The sequence below is a fragment of the Kogia breviceps genome, chromosome 6, assembly GCF_026419965.1.
Source record: "Kogia breviceps isolate mKogBre1 chromosome 6, mKogBre1 haplotype 1, whole genome shotgun sequence".
In the NCBI taxonomy this organism is placed as follows: domain Eukaryota; kingdom Metazoa; phylum Chordata; class Mammalia; order Artiodactyla; family Physeteridae; genus Kogia; species Kogia breviceps.
The window spans coordinates 32,267,122-32,293,493 of record NC_081315.1 but is presented as its reverse complement, the minus strand read 5'-3'; the positions used below and the strand labels follow the sequence as shown (position 1 = coordinate 32,293,493).

General features: G+C 36.6%; 1 protein-coding gene across 8 annotated transcripts in view; it reads right to left on the bottom strand.

Annotated features, from left to right (window-relative positions):
- Positions 1–26,372, bottom strand: part of ARFIP1 (ADP ribosylation factor interacting protein 1) — a 125,623-nt gene that overhangs the window by 35,668 nt on the left and 63,583 nt on the right. For 4 of the 8 annotated variants that reach the window (XM_059066690.2, XM_067035674.1, XM_059066692.2 and 1 more), the window contains 3 exons: positions 24,709–24,804; positions 23,258–23,370; positions 4,043–4,264 (listed from right to left, as the gene is read on the bottom strand). In XM_059066690.2, the coding sequence (XP_058922673.1) occupies positions 4,043–4,264; positions 23,258–23,370; positions 24,709–24,804 (431 nt within the window). The remainder of the gene's footprint in view (positions 1–4,042; positions 4,265–23,257; positions 23,371–24,708; positions 24,805–26,372) is intronic. The other 4 variants (XM_059066693.2, XM_067035676.1, XM_067035675.1 and 1 more) reach the window with 1 other exon arrangement.

Sequence of the window (26,372 nt, the reverse complement as noted above, 5' to 3'; positions counted from 1 at the left end):
CTTATCTTTCCTCCCTTAACACATAAGATATATTAACTTTACATCATGGTATATAGCTATTGTTAACACCATAGTATGTAAGTTTCAGGAGATCAAGGAAAAAAGTGATCCTCACCCAAGGACTTTGCATCATCTTCTAGGGAAAGAGTTACTGTGTCTTTGATAGTACACAGGATAGTTATATCACATTAGGTGGAAGTAAGACTTTATTGTCTTGATTTGGAGATTAAGTGTGGTTTAAAGAGATGCATATAAGTGCTGCTAAGTTGACAAAGGGTGGACTGTGATGGTTATTTTTATGTGCCCACTTGATAAGACAATGGTGTCCAGCTATTTGGTCAAACATCCATCTAGATGTTGCTATGAAGGTGCAGATTTTGTGATGTGATCAACATTTATGATGATAAACACTAAAGACGTGGTTTCAAGTTGACTTTAAGGAGATTATCCTCCATAACATGATGGGCCTCATCTAATCAGCTGAAGGTCTTTTTTTTTTTTTTTTTTTTTGCAGTATGCAGGCCTCTCACTGTTGTGGTCTCTCCCGTTGCGGAGCACAGGCTCCAGACGTGCAGGCTCAGTGGCCATGGCTCACGGGCCCAGCCGCTGCGCGGCATGTGGGATCCTCCTGGACCGGGGCACGAACCCACATCCCCTGCATCGGCAGGTGGACTCTCAACCACTGCGCCACCAGGGAAGCCCTCAGCTGAAGGTCTTAAGAGCAAAAGTTTGAGGTTTCCTGGAGAAGAAGGAATTCTGTCTTAACAGTGTAACACAGAAATCTTGTCCAAGTTTCCAGCCTTCTGGCCTACCCTATGGATTGCAGACTTGCCAATCCCTATAATAGTGTCAGCCAATTGCTTAAAATAAATCTTGTGTGTGTGTGTGTGTGTGTGTGTGTGTGTGTGTGTATCTCCTATTGATTCTCTTTCTCTGCAAAACCTTGAATGATACAAAAACATCCTCCTTGTAAATGATGATTCCAGATTTCAAATTCATCTCCAGTAGGTTCTAGTTTACCATTACTTTTACATTTATAAATACCAATTAGAATATTCAATTCAATGAATTTTTAAAAATGTCTATATTATATATTTCCTTCAAACCACTTTTGCATACACACTTACTTTCAGCATTTGTTCACTAACAAATATATCAAGTACATTTTGGTGCATAAATATCATAAAAGAAGTAATATCATGTCTTCTTAGCAAAACAGGACGGTCCAGATTCTTTAAAAAAATGTTGCATGTTGGAGTTGTTCCTGTTGAACAACTAACTGAATGAAAATACCTGGGATAGTTTGTGCATCAACTTGGTTGGGTCATGGTGTCCAAATATCTTGTCAGGCATTATTCTGATGTTTCTGTGAGGGTGTTTCTGAATGAGACTTATACTTTAATTGGTGTACTGTCAGTAAAGCAGACTGCCCTCCATAACGTGAGGGGGTGTCATGCAATCAGTTGAAGACCTTAACAGAACGACTGACCTCCCCTAGACAAGAAAGAATTCTGCTAGCAGACTGCCTTTGGACTTATACTGCTTGCTACTCTTTCCTGGGCCTCCAGCCTGCCAGCCTACCCTGCAGATTTCGGATGTAGCAGCCTTGCCAATCAGGTGAACCAATTTCTTAAAATAAATCTCTATATAGCTATATATCCTGTTGATTCTGTTTCTCTGGAGAATCTTGACTAATACAATACCGTCTTTCCTTTTGTCCTTAAAAATACATTATTATTCAATGACCCTTTAAGAAAATTCATGTAGGATATTATCATTGGAATACTTATAGCTGTAATTTCACTGATATTATCAATTTTGCCATCATTGTTAAGAGTCAATACTGCTATCTCTTTGCAGTCATCTTCTGATTTGTGTAATAATTGTGAAATGTATTCATCTGGTATTGTAGTCTATTTCTATTATGTGCAAAAATGAAAAATTCCAAAATTCTTAATTTTGTTGCATGAACATTAAAAAAAACCCAACTACATAAATAGTTTCTCCAGATTTCTTTTTGGCAATGCAAACAAAGAGAAAGCATTTATCTTACTACTGTACCATTCTTCTAGGCAATGCTGTCATTCTTTAGTTTTCTTATTGTCTTAGTCTTTTTTTTTTTTTTTTGGTCTTAGTCATTTTTAACATGGGAGGAAAAAACTGATGAGTAATAATGATATAATTCCTAAAATGGTGAAACAGCAAAGTGTTTTAAGATATAGGAAAATAGGATCATTAAGATCCCATATCATGTCTGATTTCCAATGGACCCATATGGTAGTTACAAGGTAAGTTTTATTCTATTAAAAACATAAGTAAATATTCTCATTGGAAGACCTCCAAGAAAGAATAAAGTCATGAAATACCAAACCTTACAAAGAGTTAAAAATGCTCAAATAAAAAATTCAAAAATTCAAACTGGGTCCAATGGACTTGGATACTGAGGATTACCCTCTCAGTTCTGTTTAAAAAAAAAAAAAAGGACTTCACATCTGTAAAAGAAAGATAATAAAAGTACTACTAGCTAGGACTGAGCATTAGATGAGCTAATACACATATAAACCACTGTATCTGGTGTATGGTAAGTCCCCAATCTCTGTTAACTATTATAATTAATAGGTTCTACTGAATATAGAATCACTGATAACATTACTGCAACACTTCCCCAGACCCTATACTCTGGCTACCTCTCTCCATACTGTGGGGATTTTTCTCTGAGTCACAGACCATCTAAAGATTCCATTTAAAGAGACAGCAAGAGATCATGGAAAGGGACTTCCCTTGTGATCCAGTGGTTAAGAATCCATCTTGCAATGCAGAGGACGCTGGTTCAATCCCTGGTCGGGGAACTAAGATCTCACATGCCACAGGGCAACTGAGCCTGCGCACCACAACTAGAGAGCCCATGCACCGCAACTACCAAGCCCACTTGCTCTGGAGCCTGCGCACCTCAACAAAGAGCCTGTGCGCTGTGTGCTGCAACTAAGACCCGATGCAGCCAAAAAATAAATACTTTAAAAAAAATGCTATTAATTCTTATTTTTAAAAAAAGAATATTATGGAGAAACAAAAAGGCATGGATATAAATTCCAATTCTATCTTTTGTTCTGTGAGTTTATAAAAACTATGTAACCTTGGCCTCAACTTCCTCATCTATAAGAAGGGGATAACATTTCTTGCAGTGTTAGATAAATTACATGACATAATGGTTAGAAAGCACCTAGCCCATTATATTGAAATTGTGGATACTCAATAATTGCAGCTGTTATGATAACTCAGCTTCTTAAATATTAGTTTCATTCTTCTTTTTGACTGTCTAATGACTCAGTTAGAATTGAATCTCAATGTTTTTATCAACATTGTCATCAGTAGCCAAACTTTCTTTGTCCAAGATTCTAGGTATTATCAAATGATTTAATGCTCTAAATTATCTAACTTTGCTAGTTAGAAGTGTGTAGGCAAGGAATATGTACCTTTTGGCTCCAAGTGAGGAAAAAAAAAAAAAGACATAAAAGGAGTCACTTAAGATATCATTAGAAACTGTTAATAATGCTTTGCTGAATACTTATATAGATATATACAGAAAAATAATTTCATTCTAAAGTTCATAATTTTACACTAATGATTTCAGTAAAAGTGTATCATAAGTCCAGTCAAGCAAGCTACTTTTTGCTCAGGACATTCAGAGACTACGCAGGAGATTTTCAATAGGTGCCTGAATTTACTTTTTACCCACACCCAGCTATATACATAGCTATGATTCTTTCTAGGCTCAAGCAGGCTGAGTACTCTTTTTCCTTTCCTCTACCAAGTTCCCTTCCTCTGAAACCTCCAGATGACATCTTCTTTAGGGTAAAACTGGACCACTATGTTGACAGAAGTCAGTTGGGCATTCTTGAAAATTATATGAAATATCTTAAAGAACACCACAAGATTACAATTTTATTAAGAATTCAGCAAATCAGAAATGTAACAACTTATGTCTTAGTATACTCCTATTGCCGTTTTCATCCCCCTCAATAGTTATTTCAAATAATCTTACGTGGAGTTCTAGTGACTTCAAACTCAGGTCAGCAAATGCATCTCCGAGTTGCCTTTGGGTATGCACCATCTGGAAAAGCTGGGTTGACAATGTCTGAGCCAGTTTTAGAATATTTTCATATTTTTTCTTGTTATCTCTTAATATATCAATCTGAGCTTCAAGTTCAAGGTCCACAGTTCTTGATCCACGGCCCAGCTTCTCAGAGATAATTTGTCGAGTGCACTAAAAGTGGAAAGATATACTTTGTTTAGGAAGAAAAAAAAGAACAAAAGAAAAAAAACAGTAATACAGCAATCCAAAGTGCAAATGCTGGAGCATATGGCATACACCATTTTTGGCTTCAAACAAGCTAGCCTAACAAACTGAAAATTGTCAGCCCCCTTAGAGGTTCATCAGGACTCAGAAAGTAAAGTTATCAGACATGTTTATTAACTATTACTTATTAGAGGAAGTTTTAAGACTTACCTAGCTAGTTTATATACTGCCAGATGAGCTCTCTCACATAATCATATTTCAAGCTTTGTGCACTTCAGTAGATTATTGAAAACAACCGAGATACTTGGCACTGATTTAAGAACAATACTGGACTATTAATATAGGGATAATAAGAATACCAAAATTCTACTCTCCTATTGGTTTCAAATGCTTTTCTTCCTTCTATTTTCCCCTTAAATAGCTGTGTATATGTGTGAGTAGGAAGAATGAGGGGAAGAAAGGAAGGAGAAAGAGGAGGTGGGGAGGGAGGGAAGGGGGGAGGGACAGAGAAAGAGAAAGAGGTAGAGATTACAGATTCCTGAATTCTTCTACTTTTGCCCAGATAAAATTAAATTGTGTTATTCTACTCTAGGTTATTCTATCTCTGTCCCAGAAATAATGATACAGGAACTTACAATTTTTTAAAGTACCTAACCTTAGAGCACATGAAAATAAGTTTTCTAGTTATTTTTGCTAGAAATAAAAAATTACAAGCAAATTCACTACTGAAGAATACATTTTTAGAGTAACAATGTATGGCATTAATATAATTCTTACCATTTAAATCTAACAAAAATATTCTAAAAAGTAGTAAATAAGTTTTGCAAATTTTAAAATTTGCAAATTTGTTCTTTTATAATGTCTTTCAAAGTTTTGGTCACAGAATTAGTATTTGTTGTAAAAGTTAAAACAATGAATGAAATAAAAACGAAATTCCTCTTCCGTCCTTTAATTTGACTAAATAGTAGAAAACCATTAATAGTTTGATGGATAGTCTAGACTCTCCTTTAAACCTATATAATCACATATATATATAATATTCTTAAAGTAAACATGAACCCATGCTATGCTATACATAATATCTTGAGCATTTCTTTTCTAAGAACGAATATCTTGAGGCTTTTCCTTGTCAATACACATAAATTTATATTTAGCTACTCATATTTTTCTGTTTTAAAAGTGAAATGAATTCCATGACACATTCTTTCTTATCATCAACTAAGGATTTTTATGAATAAACATTTTTTTTTTTTTTTTTTGCGGTATGCGGGCCTCTCACTGTTGTGGCCTCTCCCATTGCGGAGCACAGGCTCCGGACGCGCAGGCCTAGTGGCCATGGCTCACGGGCTTCGTTGCTCCGCGGCATGTGGGATCTTCCCGGACCAGGGCACGAACCCGTGTCTCCTGCATCGGCAGGCGGATTCTCAACCGCTGCGCCACCAGGGAAGCCCTGAATAAACATTTTTTATAAAGGAGTTCTTTTTTAAAAAAGCAGAGAGAGGAGGAGCCAAGATGGCGGAGTAGAAGGACGTGCTCTTACTCCCTCTTGAGAACACCAGAATCACAATAAGCTGCTGGACAATCATCGACAGGAAGACACTGGAACTCACCAAAAAAAGATACCCCACATCCAAATACAAAGGAGAAGCCACAATGAGATGGTAGGAGGGGTGCAATCCCAGTAAAATCAAATTCCATAACTGGTGGGTGGGTGACTCAAGACTAGTGAACACTTATACCACAGAAGTCCACCTGCTGGAGTGAAGGTTCTGAGCCCCACATCAGGCTTCCCAACGTGGTGGTCCGGCAACGGGAGGAGGAATTTCTAGAGAATCAGATTTTGAAGCCTAGTGGGAACTGACTGCAGGATTTCGACAGGACTGGGGAAAACAGAGACTCCACTTTTGGAGGGCACACACAAAGTAGTGTGTGCATCGGGACCCACGGGAAGGAGCAGTAACCCCGGGGGAGACTGAACCAGACCTACCTGCTAGTGTTGGAGGGTCTCCTGCAGAGGTGGGGGTGACTCTGTTTCACCATGGGGACAAGGACACTGGCAGCAGAAGTTCTGGGAAGTACTCCGTGGCGTGAGCCCTCCCAGAGCTTGTCCTTAGCCACACCAAAGAGCCCAGGTAGACTCCAGTGTTGGGTTGCCTCAGGCCAAACAACCAACAGGGAGGGAACCCAGAACCACCATCAACAGTCAAGTGGATTAAAGTATTACTGAGCTCTGCCCACCAGAGCAACAGTCAGCTCTATCCACCACCAGTCCCTTCCATCAAGCCTCTTAGCCTCATCCACCAGAGGGCAGACAGCAGAAGCAAGAAGAACTACAATCCTGCAGCCTGTGGAACAAAAACCACATTCACAAAAAGATAGACAAGATGAAAAGGCAGAGGGCTATATACCAGCTGAAGGAACAAGATAAAACCCCCCCAAAACAACTAAATGAAGTGGAGATAGGCAACCTTCCAGAAAAGAATTCAGAATATTGATAGTGAAGATGATCCAGGACCTCGGAAAAAGAATGCAGGCAAAGATCAAGAAGATGCAAGAAGTGTTTAACAAAGACCTAGAAGAATTAAAGAACAAACAAACAGAGATGAACAACACAATAACTGAAATGAAAACTACACTAGAAGGAATCAATAGCAGAATAACTGAGGCAGAAGAACGGACAAGTGACCTGCAAGACAGAATGGTGGAATTCACTGCTGCGGAATGGAATAAAGAAAAAAGAATGAAAAGAAATGAAGACAGCCTAAGAGACCTCTGGGACAACATTAAACACAAGAACATTCATAATATAGATGTCCCAGAAGGAGAAGAGAGAAAGGACCACAGAAAATATTTGAAGAGATTATAGTCAAAAACTTCCCTAACATGGGAAAGGAAATAGCCACCCAAGTCCAGGATGCACAGCGAGTCCCATACAGGATAAACCCAAGGAGAAACATGCCGAGACACATAGTAATCAAATTGGCAAAAATTAAAGACAAAGAAAAATTACTGAAAGCAACAAGGGAAAAACGACAAATAACATACAAGGGAACTCCCATAAGGTTAACAGCTAATTTCTCAGCAGAAACTCCACAAGCCAGACGAGAGTGGCAGGATATACTTAAAGTGATGTAAGGGAAGAACCTACAACCAAGATTACTCTACCGGCAAGAATCTCATTCAGATTTGATGGAGAAATCAAAAGCTTTACAGACAAGCAAAAGCTAAGAGAATTGAGCACCACCAAACTAGCTCTACAAGAAATGCTAAAGGAACTTACCTAAGTGGGAAACACAGGAGAAGAAAAGGACCAATTAAAAAACCCCAAAACAATTAAGAAAATGGTCATAGGAACATATATATCGATAATTACCTTAAACGTGAATGGAATAAATGCTCCAACCAAAAGACACAGGCTTGGTGAATGGATACAAAAACAAGACCCATATATATGCTGTCTATAAGAGACCAACTTCAGACCTAGAGACACAAACAGACTGAAAGTGAGGGATGGAAAAAGATATTCCATGCAAATGTAAATCAAAAGAAAGCTGGAGCAGCAATACTCATATCAGATAAAATAGACTTTAAAATAAAGAATGTTACAAGAGACAAGGAAGGACACTACATAATGATCAAGGGATCAATTCAAGAAGAAGATGTAACAATTATAAATATATACGCACCCAACGTAGGAGCACCTCAATACAAAAGGCAACTGCTAACAGGTATAAAAGAGGAAACTGACAGCAACACAATAATAGTGGGGGACTTTAACACCTCACTTACACCAATGGACAGGTCATCCAAAATGAAAATAAATAAGGAAACAGAAGCTTTAAATGACACAATAGACCAGATAGATTTAATTGATATTTATAGGACATTCCATCCAAAAACAGCAGACTACACTTTCTTCTCAAGTGCACATGGAACATTCTCCAGGATAGATCACATCTTGGGTCACAAATCAAGCCTCAGTAAATTTAAGAAAATTGAAATCGTATCAAGAATCATTTCTGACCACAATGCTATGAGATTAGAAATGAATTACAGGGAAAAAAAAAGTAAAAAACCTAAACACATGAAGGCTAAACAATACATTACTAAATAACCAAGAGATCACTGAAGAAATCAAAGAGGAAATCAAAAAACACCTAGAGACAAATGACAATGAAAAAAAGACGATCCAAAACCTATGGGATGCAGCAAAAGCAGTTCTAAGAGGGAAGTTTATAGCTATAGAAGCCTATCTCAAGAAACAAGAAAAATCTCAAGTAAACAATCTAACCTTACAACTAAAGGAACTAGAGAAAGAATAAACACCAAAGTTAGCAGAAGGAAAGAAATCATAAAGATCAGAGCAGAAATAAATGAAATAGAAACAAAGAAAACAATAGCAAAGATGAATAAAACTAAAAGCTGGTTCTTTGAGAAGATAAACAAAATTGATAAAACATTAGCCAGACTCATCAAGAAAAAGAGGGAGAAGACTCAAATCAATAAAATTACAATGCAAAAGGAGAAGTTACAACAAACACCGCAGAACTACAAAGCATCCTAAGAGACTACTACAAGCAACTCTATGCCAGTAAAATGGACAACCTGGAAGAAATGGACAAATTCATAGAAAGGTATAACCTTCCAAGACTGAACCAGGAAGAAATAGAAAATATGAACAGACCAATCACAAGTAATGAAATTGAAACTGTGATTAAAAATCTTCCAACAAACAAAAGTCCAGGACCAGATGGCTTCACAGGTGAATTCTATCAAACATTTAGAGAAGAGCTAACACCCATCCTTCTCAAACTCTTCCAAAAAATTGCAGAGGAAGGAACACTCCCAAACTCATTCTATGAGGCCACCATCACCCTGATACCAAAACCAGACAAAGATACAAAAAAAAAAAGAAAGATAATTACAGACCAGTATCACTCATGAATATAGATGCAAAATTCCTCCACAAAATACAAGCAAACAGAATCCAACAACACATTAAAAAGATCGTACACCATGATAAAGTGAGATTTATCCCAGGGATGCAAGGATTCCTCAATATATGGAAATCAGTCAATGTGATACACCATATTAACAAACTGAAGAATAAAAACCATATGATGATCTCAATAGATGCAGAAAAAGCCTTTGACAAAATTTAACACCCATTTATGATAAAAAAGTCTCCAGAATGTGGGCAGAGAGGGAACCTACCTCAACATGATAAAGGCCATATATGACAAACCCACAGCAAACATCATTCTCAATGGTGAAAAACTGAAAGCATTTCCTCTAAGATCAGGAACAAGACATGGATGTCCACTCTCACCACTATTATTCAACATAGTTTTGGAAGTCCTAGCCACTGCAATCAGAGAAGAAAAAGAAATAAAAGGAATCCAAATTGGAAAAGAAGAAGTAAAACTGTCACTGTTTGCAGATGACATGATACTATACATAGAAAATCCTAAAAATGCCACCAGAAAACTATTAGAGTTAATCAATGAATTTGGTAAAGTTGCAGGATACAAAATTAATGCATGGAAATCTCTTGCATTCTTATACACTAATGATGAAAAACCTGAAAGAGAAATTATGGAAACACTCCCATTTGCCATTGCAGCCAAAAGAATAAAATACCTAGGAATAAACCTACCTAGGGAAACAAAAGACCTGTATGCAGAAAACTATACGACACTGATGGAAGAAATTAAAGATGATACAAACAATTGGAAAGATATACCATGTTCTTGGATTGGAAGAATCAATATTGTGAAAATGACTATACTACCCAAAGCAATCTACAGATTCCATGCAATTCCTATCAAATTACCAATGGCATTTTTTATGGAACTAGAGCAAATCATATTAAAATTTGTATGGAGACACAAAAGACCCCGAATAGCCAAAGCAGTCTTGAGGGAAAAAAACGGAGCTGGAGGAATCAGACTCCCTGACTTCAGACTATACTACAAAGCTACAGTAACCAAGACAATATGGTACTGGCACAAAACCAGAAACACAGATCAATGTAACAAGATAGAAAGCCCAGAGATAAACCCATGCTCCTATGGTCAACTAATGTATGACAAAGGAGGCAAAGATATACAATAGAGAAAAGACAGTCTCTTCAATAAGTGGTGCTGGGAAAACTGGACAGCTATATGTAAAAGAATGAAATTAGAACACTCACTAACACCATACACAAAAATAAACGGAAAACGGATTTGAGACCTAAATGTAAGACCAGACACTATAAAGCTCTTAGAGGAAAACATAGGAAGAACACTCTTTGACATAATTCACAGCAAGATCTTTTTTGATTCACCTCCTAGAGTAATGGAAATAAAAACAAAAATAAACAAATGGGACCTAATGAAACTTCAAACCTTTTGCAAAGCAAAGGAAACCATATACGAGAGGAAAAGACAACTCTCAGAATGGGAGAAAATATTTGCAAACAAATCAACAGACAAAGGATTAATCTCCAAAATATATAAACAGTTCATGCAGCTCAATATTAAAGAAACAAACAACCCAATCCAAAAATGGAGAGAAGATCTAAAGAGACATTTCTCCAAAGAAGACATACAGATGGCCAAGAAGCACATGAAAAGCTGCTCAACATCACTAATTTTTAGAGAAATGCAAATCAAAACTACAATGAGGTATCACCTCACACCAGTTAGAATGGGCATCATCAGAAAATCTACAAAGAACAAATGCTGGAGAGTGTGCAGAGAAGAGGGAACCCTCTTGCACTGTTGGCGGAAATGTAAATTGATACAGCCACTATAGAGAACAGTATGGAGGTTCCTTAAAAAACTAAAAATAAAATTACCATATGATCCAGCAATCCCACTACTGGGCATATACCCAGAGAAAACCATAATTCAAAAAGACACATGCACCCCAAAGTTCACTGCAGCACTATTTAAAATAGCCAGGTCATGGAAGCAACCTAAATGCCCACTGACAGACGAATGGATAAAGAAGATGTGATATATATATATAGATATATATATATACAATGAAATCTTATTCAGCCATAAAAAGGAACAAAATTGAGACATTTGTTGAGACGTGGACGGATCTAGAGACTGTCATACAGAGTGAAGTATGTCAGAAAGAGAAAAACAAATATCGTATATTAGCACATGTATGTGGAACCTAGAAAAAAGGTACAGATGAACCGGTTTGCAGGGCAAATGTTGAGACACAGATGTAGAGAACAAACATATGGACACCAAGGGGGGAAAACCGCGGTGGGGTGGGGATGGTGGTGTGCTGAATTGGGCGATTGGGATTGACATGTATACACTGATGGGTATAAAATTGATGACTAAGAACCTGCTGTATAAAGAAACAAACAAACAAACAAAAAAAACAACTAATACTAAACTTTCTTTGGGTTATTTGTATGGAAATATGTTAATATAAATGTTTCAGGGCTTCCCTGGTGGCGCAGTGGTTGAGAGTCCACCTGCCGATGCAGGGGACGCGGGTTCGTGCCCCGGTCCGGGAAGATCCCACATGCCGCGGAGCGGCTGGGCCCGTGAGCCATGGCCGCTGGGCCTGCGCGTCTGGAGCCTGTGCTCCGCAATGGGAGAGGCCATGACAGTGAGAGGCCCGCGTACCACAAAACAAACAAACAAACAAACAAACAAAAAACCAAATAAATGTTTCAGACATTACATGAAATTTCTAAAAATCTTATATGTTCTGGTATAATGTCATAAGTCATAATTCTAGTTATTATTTTAAAATGTATATCTCAGAAATAAGTAAATTTTCTTGTCAATTGCATTATTAGGAACTTTCATCAAATCCTTAACCGTGGTCATTTTTAAGTCTTTTTTCATTTACAGAGAGTTCTGGCTGTACTCTGACGCTTTTGCAAATATGTTCCTATAAAAGGGTTTCATCTGCAAGGAATTCATGGAAAAGACTCTGACAGGTACAGGTAAGTTCTGGTAACTGAGTATACTGCTGAACTGAATGAATAAGCATTTTCAGAACTCTAATGGAAAACTGATGAATTCATAAAAGTGTTAACAAAAGATCAAGATGAAAATAAAATTAATTACATTGAGACTGAGTGAACTGATGAGAGGATGATTATAATTTTTGTAACTTTCTGTTTGAATTAAAAAAAATCCCACAACGACTCAGAGGCAAAAAAATATACAAATCAATTTTCACTGCAAAGTAAAGGAGCTGTTAAAGTGGAGGATTACTGGACTGAATGTCAATATTATGACATAGTATGGGTGTGTTTCATGTTTGGTAATTGCAATCATTGTTGCTGTCATCCATTAAAAAATTTTTTTTAAAGATGTTAAAAAAAAATGATGAGCAAATTGTTAAATATGTAACTGAATAAACATACAATTGAATAAATCACTAAAAACAAAAACAAAAAAAGTAGAGGAATTAACTATATAGAAAATTATAGGAAGGTGAGAAGCCAAACTCATAGAAGGGAGATAAAACTATTTCTATGGAAAACACACAAACACTCCTAGGAGATGAAAATCACATCAAGAGAAAAGTTTAACTGCAGACGTCGTGATTTTAACAAGAGACACATCAGCAAGAAATAATATCTGAAATGGTAACAAGATAAAGGAGATATACCACTCATTCCCACTTTTCACCCACACCAGGATTTTCCCTATGCAACAGAATATTATCAGAGGCATTTACTCTGCTCGCAAGCCAAAGCATGTGGTAACTTCCACAGCAACCCAGATACAATAGTCTGTTGAAAATCAAGAAGTCAGAATTCACTGAAGGAGTTTGGCAGACTGGGCAAAATGAAAGAAACATCTACTGTTGTGTAAGTGGTCATTTTTTCATAGAAATAACGGTTACAAGCAGACAGTAGGGTCAAAGGTTTAATGAGGAAATGTTTTTTGTTTTCAGGAAGCTACAGCAGTGGGAAAAGTAAGGCAACAGTGAATATGGAGGCATAATATAAATCTGGACCCTTGAAACATTTTGAAACTGAACTTACAGAGCTTGTATTCCAATACAGATAACTAACTACTCTTAAGGAAAATCTAAGTAATCTGGAAGTGAGAGTGCTACAGATAGCCTACATGGATCTACTTTGTAAAGAAAGCTGCAGTGAGAAAATATAAAGTTGCTAGGCATTTCCCCACTCTTCAGGGTCCCAGAGCAAGTTTCTCATATGATCAATAAAAAAACCAGATTTTTATTTAAGTTGCTTCCCAGTAAATACTGAAATTGAAATGCAAAATCAGAGGTCAGTATATATTAATAAAGCAAGTTTAAAATAGAAGAGAATTAAGAATCTCAGTTCTTTACCCTTCTCCAAGTCCCTGATAATGTGTATGACTTACAGTGAGCTGGTGGTCCTACCCACTTTTCCATACTTATAAATTAAGAATTCATTTTGGAGTTGCTGGGAGAGCATTTCTCAGAAGCATGGAGGGACACTTTGTCTTCAGGAAAAGGTGTTTCTTTTTTTTTTTGGTGGTGTCTTGCGGGATCTTAGTTCTCTGACCAGGGATTGAAGCCGTACCCTTGGCAGTGAAAGTTCAGAGTACTAACCACTGGACTGCCAGGGAATTCCCAGGAACAGCCGTGTGGCTGAAAGTGGCTTGGTGCTCCAGGCGGGTGTCAAGCCTGAGCCTCTGAGGTGGGAGAGCCGAGCTCAGGACATTGGACCACCAGAGACCTCCAGGGTCCAGGTAATATCAATTGGCGAGAGCTCTCCCAGAGAACTCTGTCTCAATGTTAAGACCCAGCTCCACTCAACGACCAGCAAGCTCCAGTGCTGGAAAGCCCATGCCAAACAACTAGCAAGACAGGAACACAACCCCACCCATTAGCAGAGAGGCTGCCTAAAATCATAACAAGTTCATAGATACTGAAAACATACCACTGGACAAGATCCTGCCCACCAGAAAGACAAGATCCAGCCCCACCAACCAGAAAAGAGGCACCAGTCCCCTCCACCATGAAGCCTATACAACCCACGGAACCAACCTTACCCACTGGGGGCAGACACCAAAACCAACAGGAACCTGCAGGCTGTGAAAAGGAGACCCCAAACACAGTAAATTAAGCAAAATGAGAAGACAGAGAAACACACAGCAGATGAAGGAGCAAGGTAAAAACCCACCAGACCTAACAAATGAAGAGGAAATAGGCAGTCTACCTGAATAAGAATTCAGAGTAATAATAGTAAAGATGATCCAAAATCCTGGAGACAGAATGGAGAAAATACAAGAAACATTTAACAAGGACCTAGAAGAGATAAAGAGCAAACAAACAATGATGAACAAAACAATAAATGAAATTTAAAATTCTCTAGAAGGAATCAATGGAGAATAACTGAGGCAGAAGAACGGATAAGTGACCTGGAAGATAAAATAGTGGAAATAACTACCAAAGAGCAGAACAAAGAAAAAAGATTGAAAAGAATTGAGGACAGTCTCAGAGACCTCTGGGATAACATTAAACGCACCAACATTTGACTTATAGGGGTCTCAGAAGAAGAAGAGAAAAAGAAAGGGACTGAGAAAATATTTGAAGAGATTATACTTGAAAACTTCCCTAATATGGGAAAGGAAATAGTCAATCAAGTTCAGGAAGCACAGAGAGTCCTATACAGGGTAAATCCAAGAAGAAACACGCCAAGACACATAGTAAGTAAACTATCAAAAATAAATACAAAGAAAAAATACTAAAAGCAGCAAGAGACAAGCAACAAATAACATACAAGGGAATCCCCATAAGGTTAACATCTGATCTTTCAGCAGAAACTCTGCAAGCCAGAAGGAAGTGGCAGAACATATTTAAAGTGATGAAAGGGAAAAACCTACAACCAAGATTACTCTACCCAGCAAAGATCTCATTAAGATTCAACAGAGAAATTAAAACTTTTACAGACAAGCAAAAGCTAACAGAATTCAGCACCAAGAAACCAGCTTTACAACAAATGCTAAAGGAACTTCTCCAGGCAGGAAACACAAGAGAAGGAAAAGACCTACAATAACAAACCCAAAATGATTAAGAAAATGGTAATAGGAACATACATATCAATAACTACCTTAAATGTACGTGGATTAAATGTTCCAACAAAAGACACAGACTGGCTGAATGGATACAAAAACAAGACCCATATATACGCTGTCCACAAGAGACCCACTTCAGGGACACACAGACTGAAAGTGAGGGGATGGAAAAAGATATTCCATGCAAATGGAAATCAAAAGAGAGCTGGAGTAGCAATTCTCATACCAGACTATTTTAGACTTTAAAATAAAGACTATTACAAGAGACAAAGAGGGACACTACATAACGATCAAGGGATCAATCCAAGAAGAAGATATAACAATTGTAAATATTTCTGCACCCAACACAGGAGCACCTCAATACATAAGGCAAATGCTAACATCCATAAAAGGGGAAATCAACAGGAACACAATCATAGTAGGGGACTTTAACACCCCACTTTCACCAATGGACAGATCATCCAAAATGAAAAAAATAAGGAAACACAAGCTTTAAATGACACATTAAACAAGATGGACTTAATTGATATTTATAGGACACTTCAACCAAAAACAACAGGATACACTTTCTTCTCATGCTCATGGAACATACTTCAGGATAGAGAATATCTCAGGTCACAAATCAAGCCTTGGTAAATTGAAGAAAATTGAAATTGTATCAAGTATCTTTTCGGACCAGAACACTATGAGACTAATTAACAATTACAGAAAAAAAAACTGTAAAAAATACAAACACATGGAGGCTAAACAATACACTACTAAATAACCAAGAGATCAGAGAAAAAAAATCAAAGAGGAAATCAAAAATTACCTAGAAACAAATGACAATGAAAACACAATGGCCCAAAAAAGTTAGCAGAAGAAAAGAAATCATAAAGATCAGATGAGAAATAAATGAAAAACAGTGACGTAAACAATAGCAAAAATCAATAAAATTAAAAGCTAGTTCTTTGAGAAGATAAACAAAATTGATAAACCATTAGCCAGACTCATCAAGAAAAAAAGGGAGAAGACTCAAATCAAAAGAATTAGAATGGAAAAAGGAGAAGTAACAACTGACACTGCAGAAATACAAAGGATCATAAGAGACTACCACAAGCAACTCTATGCCAGTAAAATGGACAACCTGGAAGAAATGGACAAATTCTTAAAAAAGTACAACCTTCCGAGACTGAACCAGGAAGAAAGAGAAAATATGAACAGACCAATCACAAGTAATGAATTGAAACTGTGATGAAAAATCTTACAGCAAAAAAAAGTCCAGGACCAGATGGTTTCACAGGTGAATTCTACCAAACATTTAGAGAAGAGCTAACACCTATCCTTTTCAAACTCTTCCAAAATATAGCAGAGGGAGGAATACTCCCATACTCATTCTACCAGGCCACCATCACCCTAATACCAAAACCAGACAAAGAAGTCACAAAAAAAGAAAAATACAGGCCAACATCACTGATGAACACAGATGCAAAAATCTTCAACAAAATACTAGCAAACAGAATCCAGCAGCACATGAAAAGGCTCATACACCATGATCAAGTCGGGTCTATCCCAGGAATGCAAGGATTCTTCAATATATGCAAATCAATCAATATGATACACCACATTAAACAAATTGAAGGATAAAAACCATATGAACATCTCAATAGATGCAGAAAAAGCCTTTGACAAAATTCAACACCCATTTAGGATAAAAACTCTCCAGAAAGTGGGCATAGAGGGAACCTACCTCAACATAATAAAGGCCATATATGACAAACCCACAGCAAACATCATTCTCAATGGTGAAAAACTGAAAGCATTTCCTCTAAGATCAGAAAGAAGACAAGGTTTTTCACTCTCAGTCCTATTATTCAACATAGTTTTGGAAGTCCTAGCCACTGCAATCAGAGACGAAAAAGAAATAAAAGGAATCCAAATGGGAAAAGAAGAAGTAAAACTGTCACTGCTTGGAGATAACATACTATACGCAGAGAATCCTAAAGATGTTACCAGAAAACTACTAAAGCTATTCAATGAATTTGGTAAAGTAGCAGGATACAAAATTAATGCACAGAAATCTCGTGCATTCCTATACACTCATGATGAGAAAACTGAAAGAGAAATTAAGGAAACACTCCCATTTACCACTGCAACAAAAAGAATATTATACCCAGGAATAAACCTACCTAGGGAGACAAAAGACCTGAATGCAGAAAAATATAAGACACTGATGAAAGAAATTAAAGATGATACAAACAGATGGAGAGATATACCATGTTCTTGGACTGGAAGAATCAACACTGTGGAAATGACTCTACTACTCAAAGCAATCTACAGATTCAATGCAATCCCTATCAAACTACCATTGGCATTTTTCACAAAACTAGAACAAAAAATTTCACAATTTGTATGGAAACATGAAAGATCCTGAAGAGCAAAAGCAATCTTTTTTTTTTTTTTTTTTTTTGCAGTACGCGGGCCTCTCACTGCTGTGGCCTCTCCCGTCGCGGACCACAGGCTCTGGACGTGCAGGCTCAGCGGCCATGGCTCATGGGCCCAGCCACTCTGCGGCATGTGGGATCCTCCCGGACGGGGGGAACAAACCCAAGTCCCCTGCATTGGCAGGTGGACTCGCAGCCACTGTGCCACCAGGGAAGCCCCACCAAAGCAATCTTGAGAAAGAAAAACGGAGCTGGAAGAATCAGGCTCCCTGACTTCAGACTATACTACAAAGCTACAGTAATCAAGACAGTATGGTACTGGCACAAAAACAGAAACATAGATCAATGGAAGAGGATAGAAAGCCCAGAGATAAACCCACTTACTTATGGTCACCTTATCTTTGATAAAGGAGGCAAGAATATACAATGGAGAAAAGACAACTTCTTCAATAAGTGGTGCTGGGAAAACTGGACAGCTACATGTAAAAGAATGAAATTAGAACACTCCTAACACCATACACACAAAAAAACTCAAAATGGATTAAAGATCTAAATATAAGGCGAGACACTGTAGAACTCTTAGAGGAAAACACAGGCAGAACACTCTATGACATAAATCACAGCAAGATCCTTTTTGACCCACCTCCTAGAGAAATGGAAATAAAAACAAAAATAAACAAATGGGACCTAATGAAACTTAAAAGCTTTTGCACAGCAAAGGAAAATATAAGAGAAAACAACAACCGCCAGAATGGGAGAAAATATTTGCAAACAAAGCAACTGACAAAGGATTAATCTCCAAAATATACTAGCAGCTCATGCAGCTCAATATAAAAAAAAACAAACAACCCAATCCAAAAATGGGCAGAAGACCTAAATAAACATTTCTCCAAAGAAGATATACAGATTGCCAACAAACACATGAAAAGATGCTCAACATCACTAATCATTAGAGAAATGCAAATCAAAACTACAATGAGGTATCACCTCACACCAGTCAGAATGGCCATCATCAAAAAATCTACAAACAATAAATGCTGGAGAGGGTGTGGAGAAAAGGGAACCCTCTTGCACTGTTGGTGGGAATGTAAATTGATACAGCTTCTATGGTGAACAGTACTACCATATGACCCAGCAATCCCACTACTGGGCATATACCCTGAGAAAACCATAATTCAAAAAGAGTCATGTACCACAGTGTTCACTACAGCTCTATTTACAATAGCCAAGACATGGAAGCAACCTAAGTGTCCAATGACAGATGAATGGGTAAAGAAGATGTGGCACATATATACAATGGAATATTACTCAGCCATAAAAAGAAACGAAATTGAGTTATCTGTAGTGAGGTGGATGGACCTGGAGTCTGTCATACAGAGTGAAGTAAGTCAGAAAGAGAAAAACAAATACCATATGCTAACACATATATATGGAATCTAAAAAAAAAAAATGGTTCTGAAGAACCTAGGGGCAGGACAGGAATAAAGATACAGACGTAGAGAAAGGACTTGAGGACATGGGGAGGGGTTAAGGGTAAGCTGGGAAGAAGTGAGAGAGCGGCATTGACATATATACACTACCAAATGTAAGACACAAAACTAGTGGGAAGCAGCCGCATAGCACAGGGAGATGAGCTCGGTGCTTTGTGACCACCTAGAGGGGTGGGAGACGCAAGAGGGAGGGGATATGGGGGTATATGTATATGTATTGCTGATTCATTTGTTATACAGCAGAAACTAACACAACAATGTAAAGCAATTATACTCCAATAAGGATGTTTTTAAAAAAGGGAAAAAAAGAATTCATTTTGAAAATAATAGGACAAATGGAACAAAATTAAAGGGGCAGGAAGAAGCAAAAGTAAATTATTGCTCTACATAGATCTCTTACTTGGGGGAAGATAATATAATGATAAACAGTATATAAAATACCGTAAATCACCACCATATAGGTCATGAATTTACAAGATAGTCACTGGGTACTACTAGTATTTAAATAGCACCAAGAGCTTTTGTATAATGCAAAAAAAAAAAAGGAATACAACAATTTAAGTACAAGGAAAATAATAATTTCATGGCAGCAACTGATAGATATTATATTCAAAGAGTTATTAAGAGTGTAGGATAGGGAAAAAGGGAGCATTAAAGGAAATACTAGAAATTGAACAGGGGAGACAGATCAAGAAGAAATAAATAAGGTAATATGATAAGAAAATCGGGAATGAAAGTTTTAAAGATACTGGCTTTAAGACAACAAATATTAACTTGATAAAGGTGTGAATACTGGTGGCATATTCTTAAAACATTTTTAAAAAACATTTAACGTTTGGAAAAGATGCCAAACAGGTCTGAATGCTGAAACTGAGATTATTCTTAAAAAAGATAAGATGGACTTCTAAAAGTACCCTATTCTACACTAGGAAAATATAAAACAAGCAAAACTGATAAACCAGAATTCATTATTCACAATTATTCCTGCAGATGAGAATAAATAAGAAAATAAATAAATTTTGTATTCAAACTGTGTGAATAAAATCAGGTAGATTAAAATAATATTTAAGGGACTCCCCTGGTGGTGCAGTTGTTAAGAATCTGCCTGCCAATGCAGGGGACATGGGTTCGAGCCCTGGTCCAGGAAGATCCCACATGCTGCAGAGCAACTAAGTCCATGAGCCACACACTACTGAGCCTGCGCTCTAGAGCCCACGAGCCACAACTGCTGAAGCCCGCGTGCCACAACTACTGAAGGCCGCACACCTAGAGCCTGTGGCTCCACAACAAGAGAAGCCACTGCAATGAGAAGCTCGTGCATGCTAACAAAGTGTAGCCCCTGCTCGCTGCAACTAGAAAAAGCCTGCGCACAGCAATGAAGACCCAACACAGCTATAAATGAGTAAATAAAAATAAATAAATAATAATAATAATATTTAAGGAGATAGGTTCAAGGCCTAAACTTAAAATCACTCCTATTACATATTTGGTTTTAATCACCAGACTGCTCTTGGAGCCAAAATTAACAACCAATAAGGGAGGTGCTAATATTCTCTTTTAGGAAAAGCCTTAAAGTGTTTGCTACAGAACAGAAACAGACAGAAGAAATTAAAGTTAGAAATCATGTAGGAACTGAAGTCCAAGAAAGAAAGGATCAAAGCCATAGCCAGAATCAAGGTCCTCAAGAGTAAGATGGATAACAAGCAAAGTCCTAACTCACCCAAATCAGAATCAATACTTGAAGGATTATCCAAATGACAACGAATGTCCTATATCAGCTCACAATTTGGACCAAAAATGTCAATAAGCCACAAGAATAGAGTCATATGTCAGCCCAGACACACTGGGCTACAAACTTCATAAAATCATGTAAGCTAGGACTTTCTCTCTTTTGACTTAGACTGAGATATCCAAACTTTTCTGATGAGAAAAAATTTTCAGCTAAAAATAAAGTGATCACTCTGAAGAGAATAACTCTTTCATACAGTACTATGCCATGTATACACATTATGAAGACCGGTCATTTTTATTAACAGGAAGTCTGAATGTGGTATGTTAATGTAGAGATAACTGGAATCTTAATGATTCAACTCAGATTATTAAAGAGGTAAAAGACAGAAGAAAAGGAATACATGATAAACACACATATATTTCCTATATTTCCTAAATATAGGAAAAAAAAGATAAAGAACAAGGAAAACACAAATTAAATGACATAAGAGAGGAAGGCTAAAATGAGAAAAATTTAATTTGGTAATCTGTAAAATTACTAGGATTTAGTTCAGAAATAAGGCCTGTATTCTTTAGGCTCCAAATGTGTGGATAGAGAATGCCAATGGTTAGAGTCAAATTTCAGGAATAAATGAACAAAGGAATGGCTGAACAGAAATTAATAAACAAATGAATGAAGCTCAGTCTGGTATGAAAGATAAACAAGTGGGATGAAAGGGAGCATGAAGGGGAGTTCCAAGCAGCAGGCAAATACAGCCCCGTGAACAAAGTATTAGAGGTGTGAGAAAGCACAGTTTGTTTAGGAAATATCTGGATAATCTGGTAGGGATCACTGGATCCCTGGGTGAAGAGAGAAGCAGCAGGAGATGAAGTTGGAAAGGTAGATGGGGTCAGATTCATGCTGTTCTAAAGATCGAGTGAGGGATTTTAAGCAAGAATGAACCATGTCAGGCAGAGCAGAATATGCAGGCTAAGAGAATTTATCAAGAAGCTACTACAGTAATGTGAGAGAGTAATCATATGGCTGTGAAGGGTGAGATGGAGACGAGGGGATAAAGTCAAAGAATATTCAAGAGGCAGAATCCATTTAATAATTAACTAGATACGTGGAATCAGCGAGAAGATGAAGTAGACATTTGAATATTTGGGTGAACTGCTGCGATATGAGGGAATACAAAGCGAAAAACAATACATGGAATGAGAGAAGCCATGTCCTTGAGAACAAAAGGGGCAATGAGTAAATAGAATGTCCTGAGTGAGAACAGTTTCGCAGGCATCCACTGATGCCTTTTTGACAGCTACCACTGGCATTTCTCAGTTCTACGCTGACATGCACTAAATACTTTTTTGGAAAGATTCATGTAGCAGTTTCAGGGCACTTTTACCATCTTAAGAATACCTGTACTTTCGTAGAAAACTGCAGATCATACTTTAAAAATACTAACTGAAAGAATAAATTCGCTTTTGTATTACTCTTTAGAAGACACATAAGAGACTCCCGTATAAAAATACAGACAATTCCTGACTTACAAACCACTAGGCCCACTACCAATTCACAAATACAGCCAGTGTTAAGGCTAATGCTCTAACTTGAACTGCTAGGGCTTTCACCCACTTAACTGTTCTATGAATTCTACCGTCTTGTCCCTGTTAAGATTTGAAGGTACTAAGTGGATTTGGGGCTTATCTATTTGCAATACATCAAATATAGTATAGATTAAATAATTTGCTTATTTGTTTTATGAGAACATAAAAAAAAATAACCAACAATTACTCTGAAACAATACAACTAACAACAATAAACTTTTGAAATCCAACTCATTTGCTGTGTGTACAGTTAGTGTTAGTGCTTAGTTATTACAATAGATCAGAGAATTCCAAACTTTGGAAAACTAATATGCCTCTTTTGACATTCAGCTGCTATAAAGCACCAAAAAGCTGCAGGTCGTGACAAACATATCTAGAGAAGATCTGTATACAGCTAAATGTGCTCCCTCCCAGGCACTGTATTCTTCTTCAACTATGTGTTATCCGTCAATTAGTAAGAGCTTTAGTAGCTTTTTCTTAAACTCTTGATACTGACTTTAAAAAATACATTTGTGCCAAGATCAATAAGACAAAATACTTCATTTTCTAATTGTATATTTATGTTTAAATAGCATTATTCTCTCCTATATATTCATATAATTGCAAAATAATAATTCCAATAACATACAAATGAAAATTCTTAGAGCCAGATAGGGTAGAAGCATTAAAAAAAAAATTACAAACCTTGTAGGTATTTAGACTCCATTTTCTAACAAGTTCTAACTTTTCCATTGCAGGATTTTTAGTTTCATCTGCTAGAATAACTGGTCCACTTTTTGCCTGCGTTCTCTGGCCACCTATAAGATCAGAACAAAAGATAAAAATGCAAACCAGATAAAGACAAGTAGAAAGAAAACAAAACACGGATGCTGTTCAAATTAAACTACTTATGCATTTAAAGAAATAAAAAAGTTCCCACAAGGTGAAGGACTAGAACTTCCTGGAATCATTTTGAGGATAATTTCCTAACCCTTTAAAAAAAACATTTCTGAGGTTTGTCCATCTTCTTCAAAACAAATCCTGCAACCGGCCTTCTTCTCTAAATACACTGCTGTCTACTTCAAGAAAAATAAAATTTCCACAATTAATCTTATAACCTAATGATTCTAAAAAAAACTGTCAGTGAAAATCTGAAAGGCCACACACTCTTCACAGTGATCTCCTTTCACTATACTACACAGAAGAGAGCAACAGTAGAATGTTACTGTAATTTTGGAGGATTTAAAAACACTATAATTTTAAAGTCATTAAAAATATCTTACCACTAGTACAAGAGGCTGTGTTATAACAAGACCTACATCGTACTTCGTTTTTTCTCAAGAGACCCAACCCCCACTTCCTCAAAAAGCCATAATTAATACAGGCAGTATAAAGCCCTGATAATGCATTGCTCCAACAATCAAGAAATTATGACATAAAAGCAACTCTACAACTATATAGTTCCTAATAGTAAAATATTTTTCGTAGAAGAAAATATTTAATAAACATTTACGATGCTAATGACTTGGGATAGAAACTTCATAATAATTTAAAACTAACAATGAGAAGAAGACAAGAGAAAATGTTTTATAAAATGGCTGTAAAAGGTTAGTCAGCAAAAATCTTTTCTCACTCCTCTAGCCAGCCCAGCCTTTACCACAGCTTTACCACAATCTAAGAAAGAGAACAGCATACAAAAAACACATTTAAGAATTCACAAAATTCTCACAGAAACAAAATATAAAATATTAACATTTCATGTAAAAAGAAATACAAAGTTTATTTTTTCCCTGTTTTTATAGTCCAGCAATATTAAAGTGCAGAGCACTTTAGGATCAAATAAGTAAACCAACATTTTCCAGAGCAAAGAGAGGATGATTTAAAATGAATCAATTTTACAGTGTTTTTTAATCATACGGTAAATTAAATTTCGGGTTTGAAATAGAGCCTAATAAACTTTGAAAAGCCAGAAAGATAAGCTATGGCTAGAAAGATTATTTTCTTTATTGTTAAAAAAAAAAAAAAAAAAAAGCAGCCACCAAAAAAGCCAGAATAACACACACCTAAGAATATAAAGCAAGTGAAAAGAAACTGAGTGAATTAGTTTAGTTTCAGCAGTAGCAAGAAGGGCTTTATCCAATCAGTGCAGTGAATACCTGCAGGAACAATTAAATCACTTCCTTGTTGAGCCAGTCGACTAGCTGCCACCCTGCTAGGAGACATAACAGATGGCAGTGGTGGTGCCGGGGAACCTGAAAAGGGCAGACATTTCACTGTGAAAATCCTTTTCTTCCTCCACATACTTACATTTTGAATATAGGTGTACTGACACTTTCTTTAAGATATTCAAAAACTAAGATTAAAAGCTAGAATTAATATACTTGTTTTCTTGCAGAAATGGACTAATAATAAATGGATGCTCCCAGACTGAGTTGTTAGTTTCCAAATCAATTAAAAGAATGTGATTAAAGTCCCACAGTTGAATGATTTAAAGCTTAAGTAAATATTTTATCACTTGCTACTCTAACATAGGGAGGAAAGCTCTTCAAGTAGAAATCCAAAGGCACGTAACACTGTATCAAATTTAAAATTAAAATTCATAGAAATGTGAATGAATCACAGCCTTCACAGAAATTGTAGCCAAAATTTTCATATCATAAATCAAATAACACATAGTGTAGGTCACTGCTACTCATAGTATGGATGCAAGGAGTCTCCATTAATTATGTCACCTGGGAGCTCACCAGAAATGCAAAACTCAGGCCCTGCCACAGATCTACTGAACCAGAATCTGCATTTTCACAAGATCCTCAGGTGATCTGCATGTTTTTTTTTAAGCTTGAGAAGTGCTAATATAGAGTTATTCCGATTAATCATACGCATTACTTCTGAAGCTTTTAAAACATACCTGAGACACTCCATAAAATCTTCTGATTATCAGTGAAACAGGTATCTGTAGGGCTTTTTTTTCTTTTTTTGACAGGTTTAGCTTTTTTATTTGATTGATTTTTGGTTTTCATTTATTTATTAGGTAAATAAAAATTGTATATATTTAAGGTGTACAAAGTGATGTTTTGATATTATGTATACATTGTGAAATGATTACATCCATCACCTCACATAGTTACTCTTTTGTGTGGTGAAAAAACTTGAGATCTATTCTCTTAGCAGATTTCAAGTATACATTATTATTAACTATAGTCGCCATGCTGCACATTAGGCAACTGTAGTTTTTTAAAAGCTACTTAGGCTATTCTCAAACACAACTAAGTTTGAGAACCAGAGGAAAAAACACAATTTTTGAGTGAGACACAACTGAGTTTTAAATTCTAACTCTGGGCTTGAAATTCTGGCTCTATTTAACCACATAGTATCAATATTTTAGTATCAGTAATTCGCCAGTAACACCCTGGCAAATTACTTAAGGTCTCTGAGCCTTAGTTACCTACAAAGTAAGAAAAACTGACTATCCAACATTGTTGCTAATGGCCGCATTAAACTAAGAAAACTGTCTGGCATTAAACTAAAGAAAATTAGCTTCAACTGATTTCTTTATTTTAAATTCTAAAGGCTATATATATATCTTTAGGGAAGTGATAATTATAAATAAGTTGAAAAAATTATTAACATCCTTCCACATTTAGCTGAGTATATTTTAATGTTTATAAGATAATTTTATTTCAACTACACTCTTTCCCAGTTCTCTAGAAAACACATAATGTATCAAAATTTATAATTAAAATTTTCTAGTAAGAATCAACGTCAACTTTTTCATATCCCAGATATACTAAGTTCTGATCAGAAACAGCCACCAGGTTTA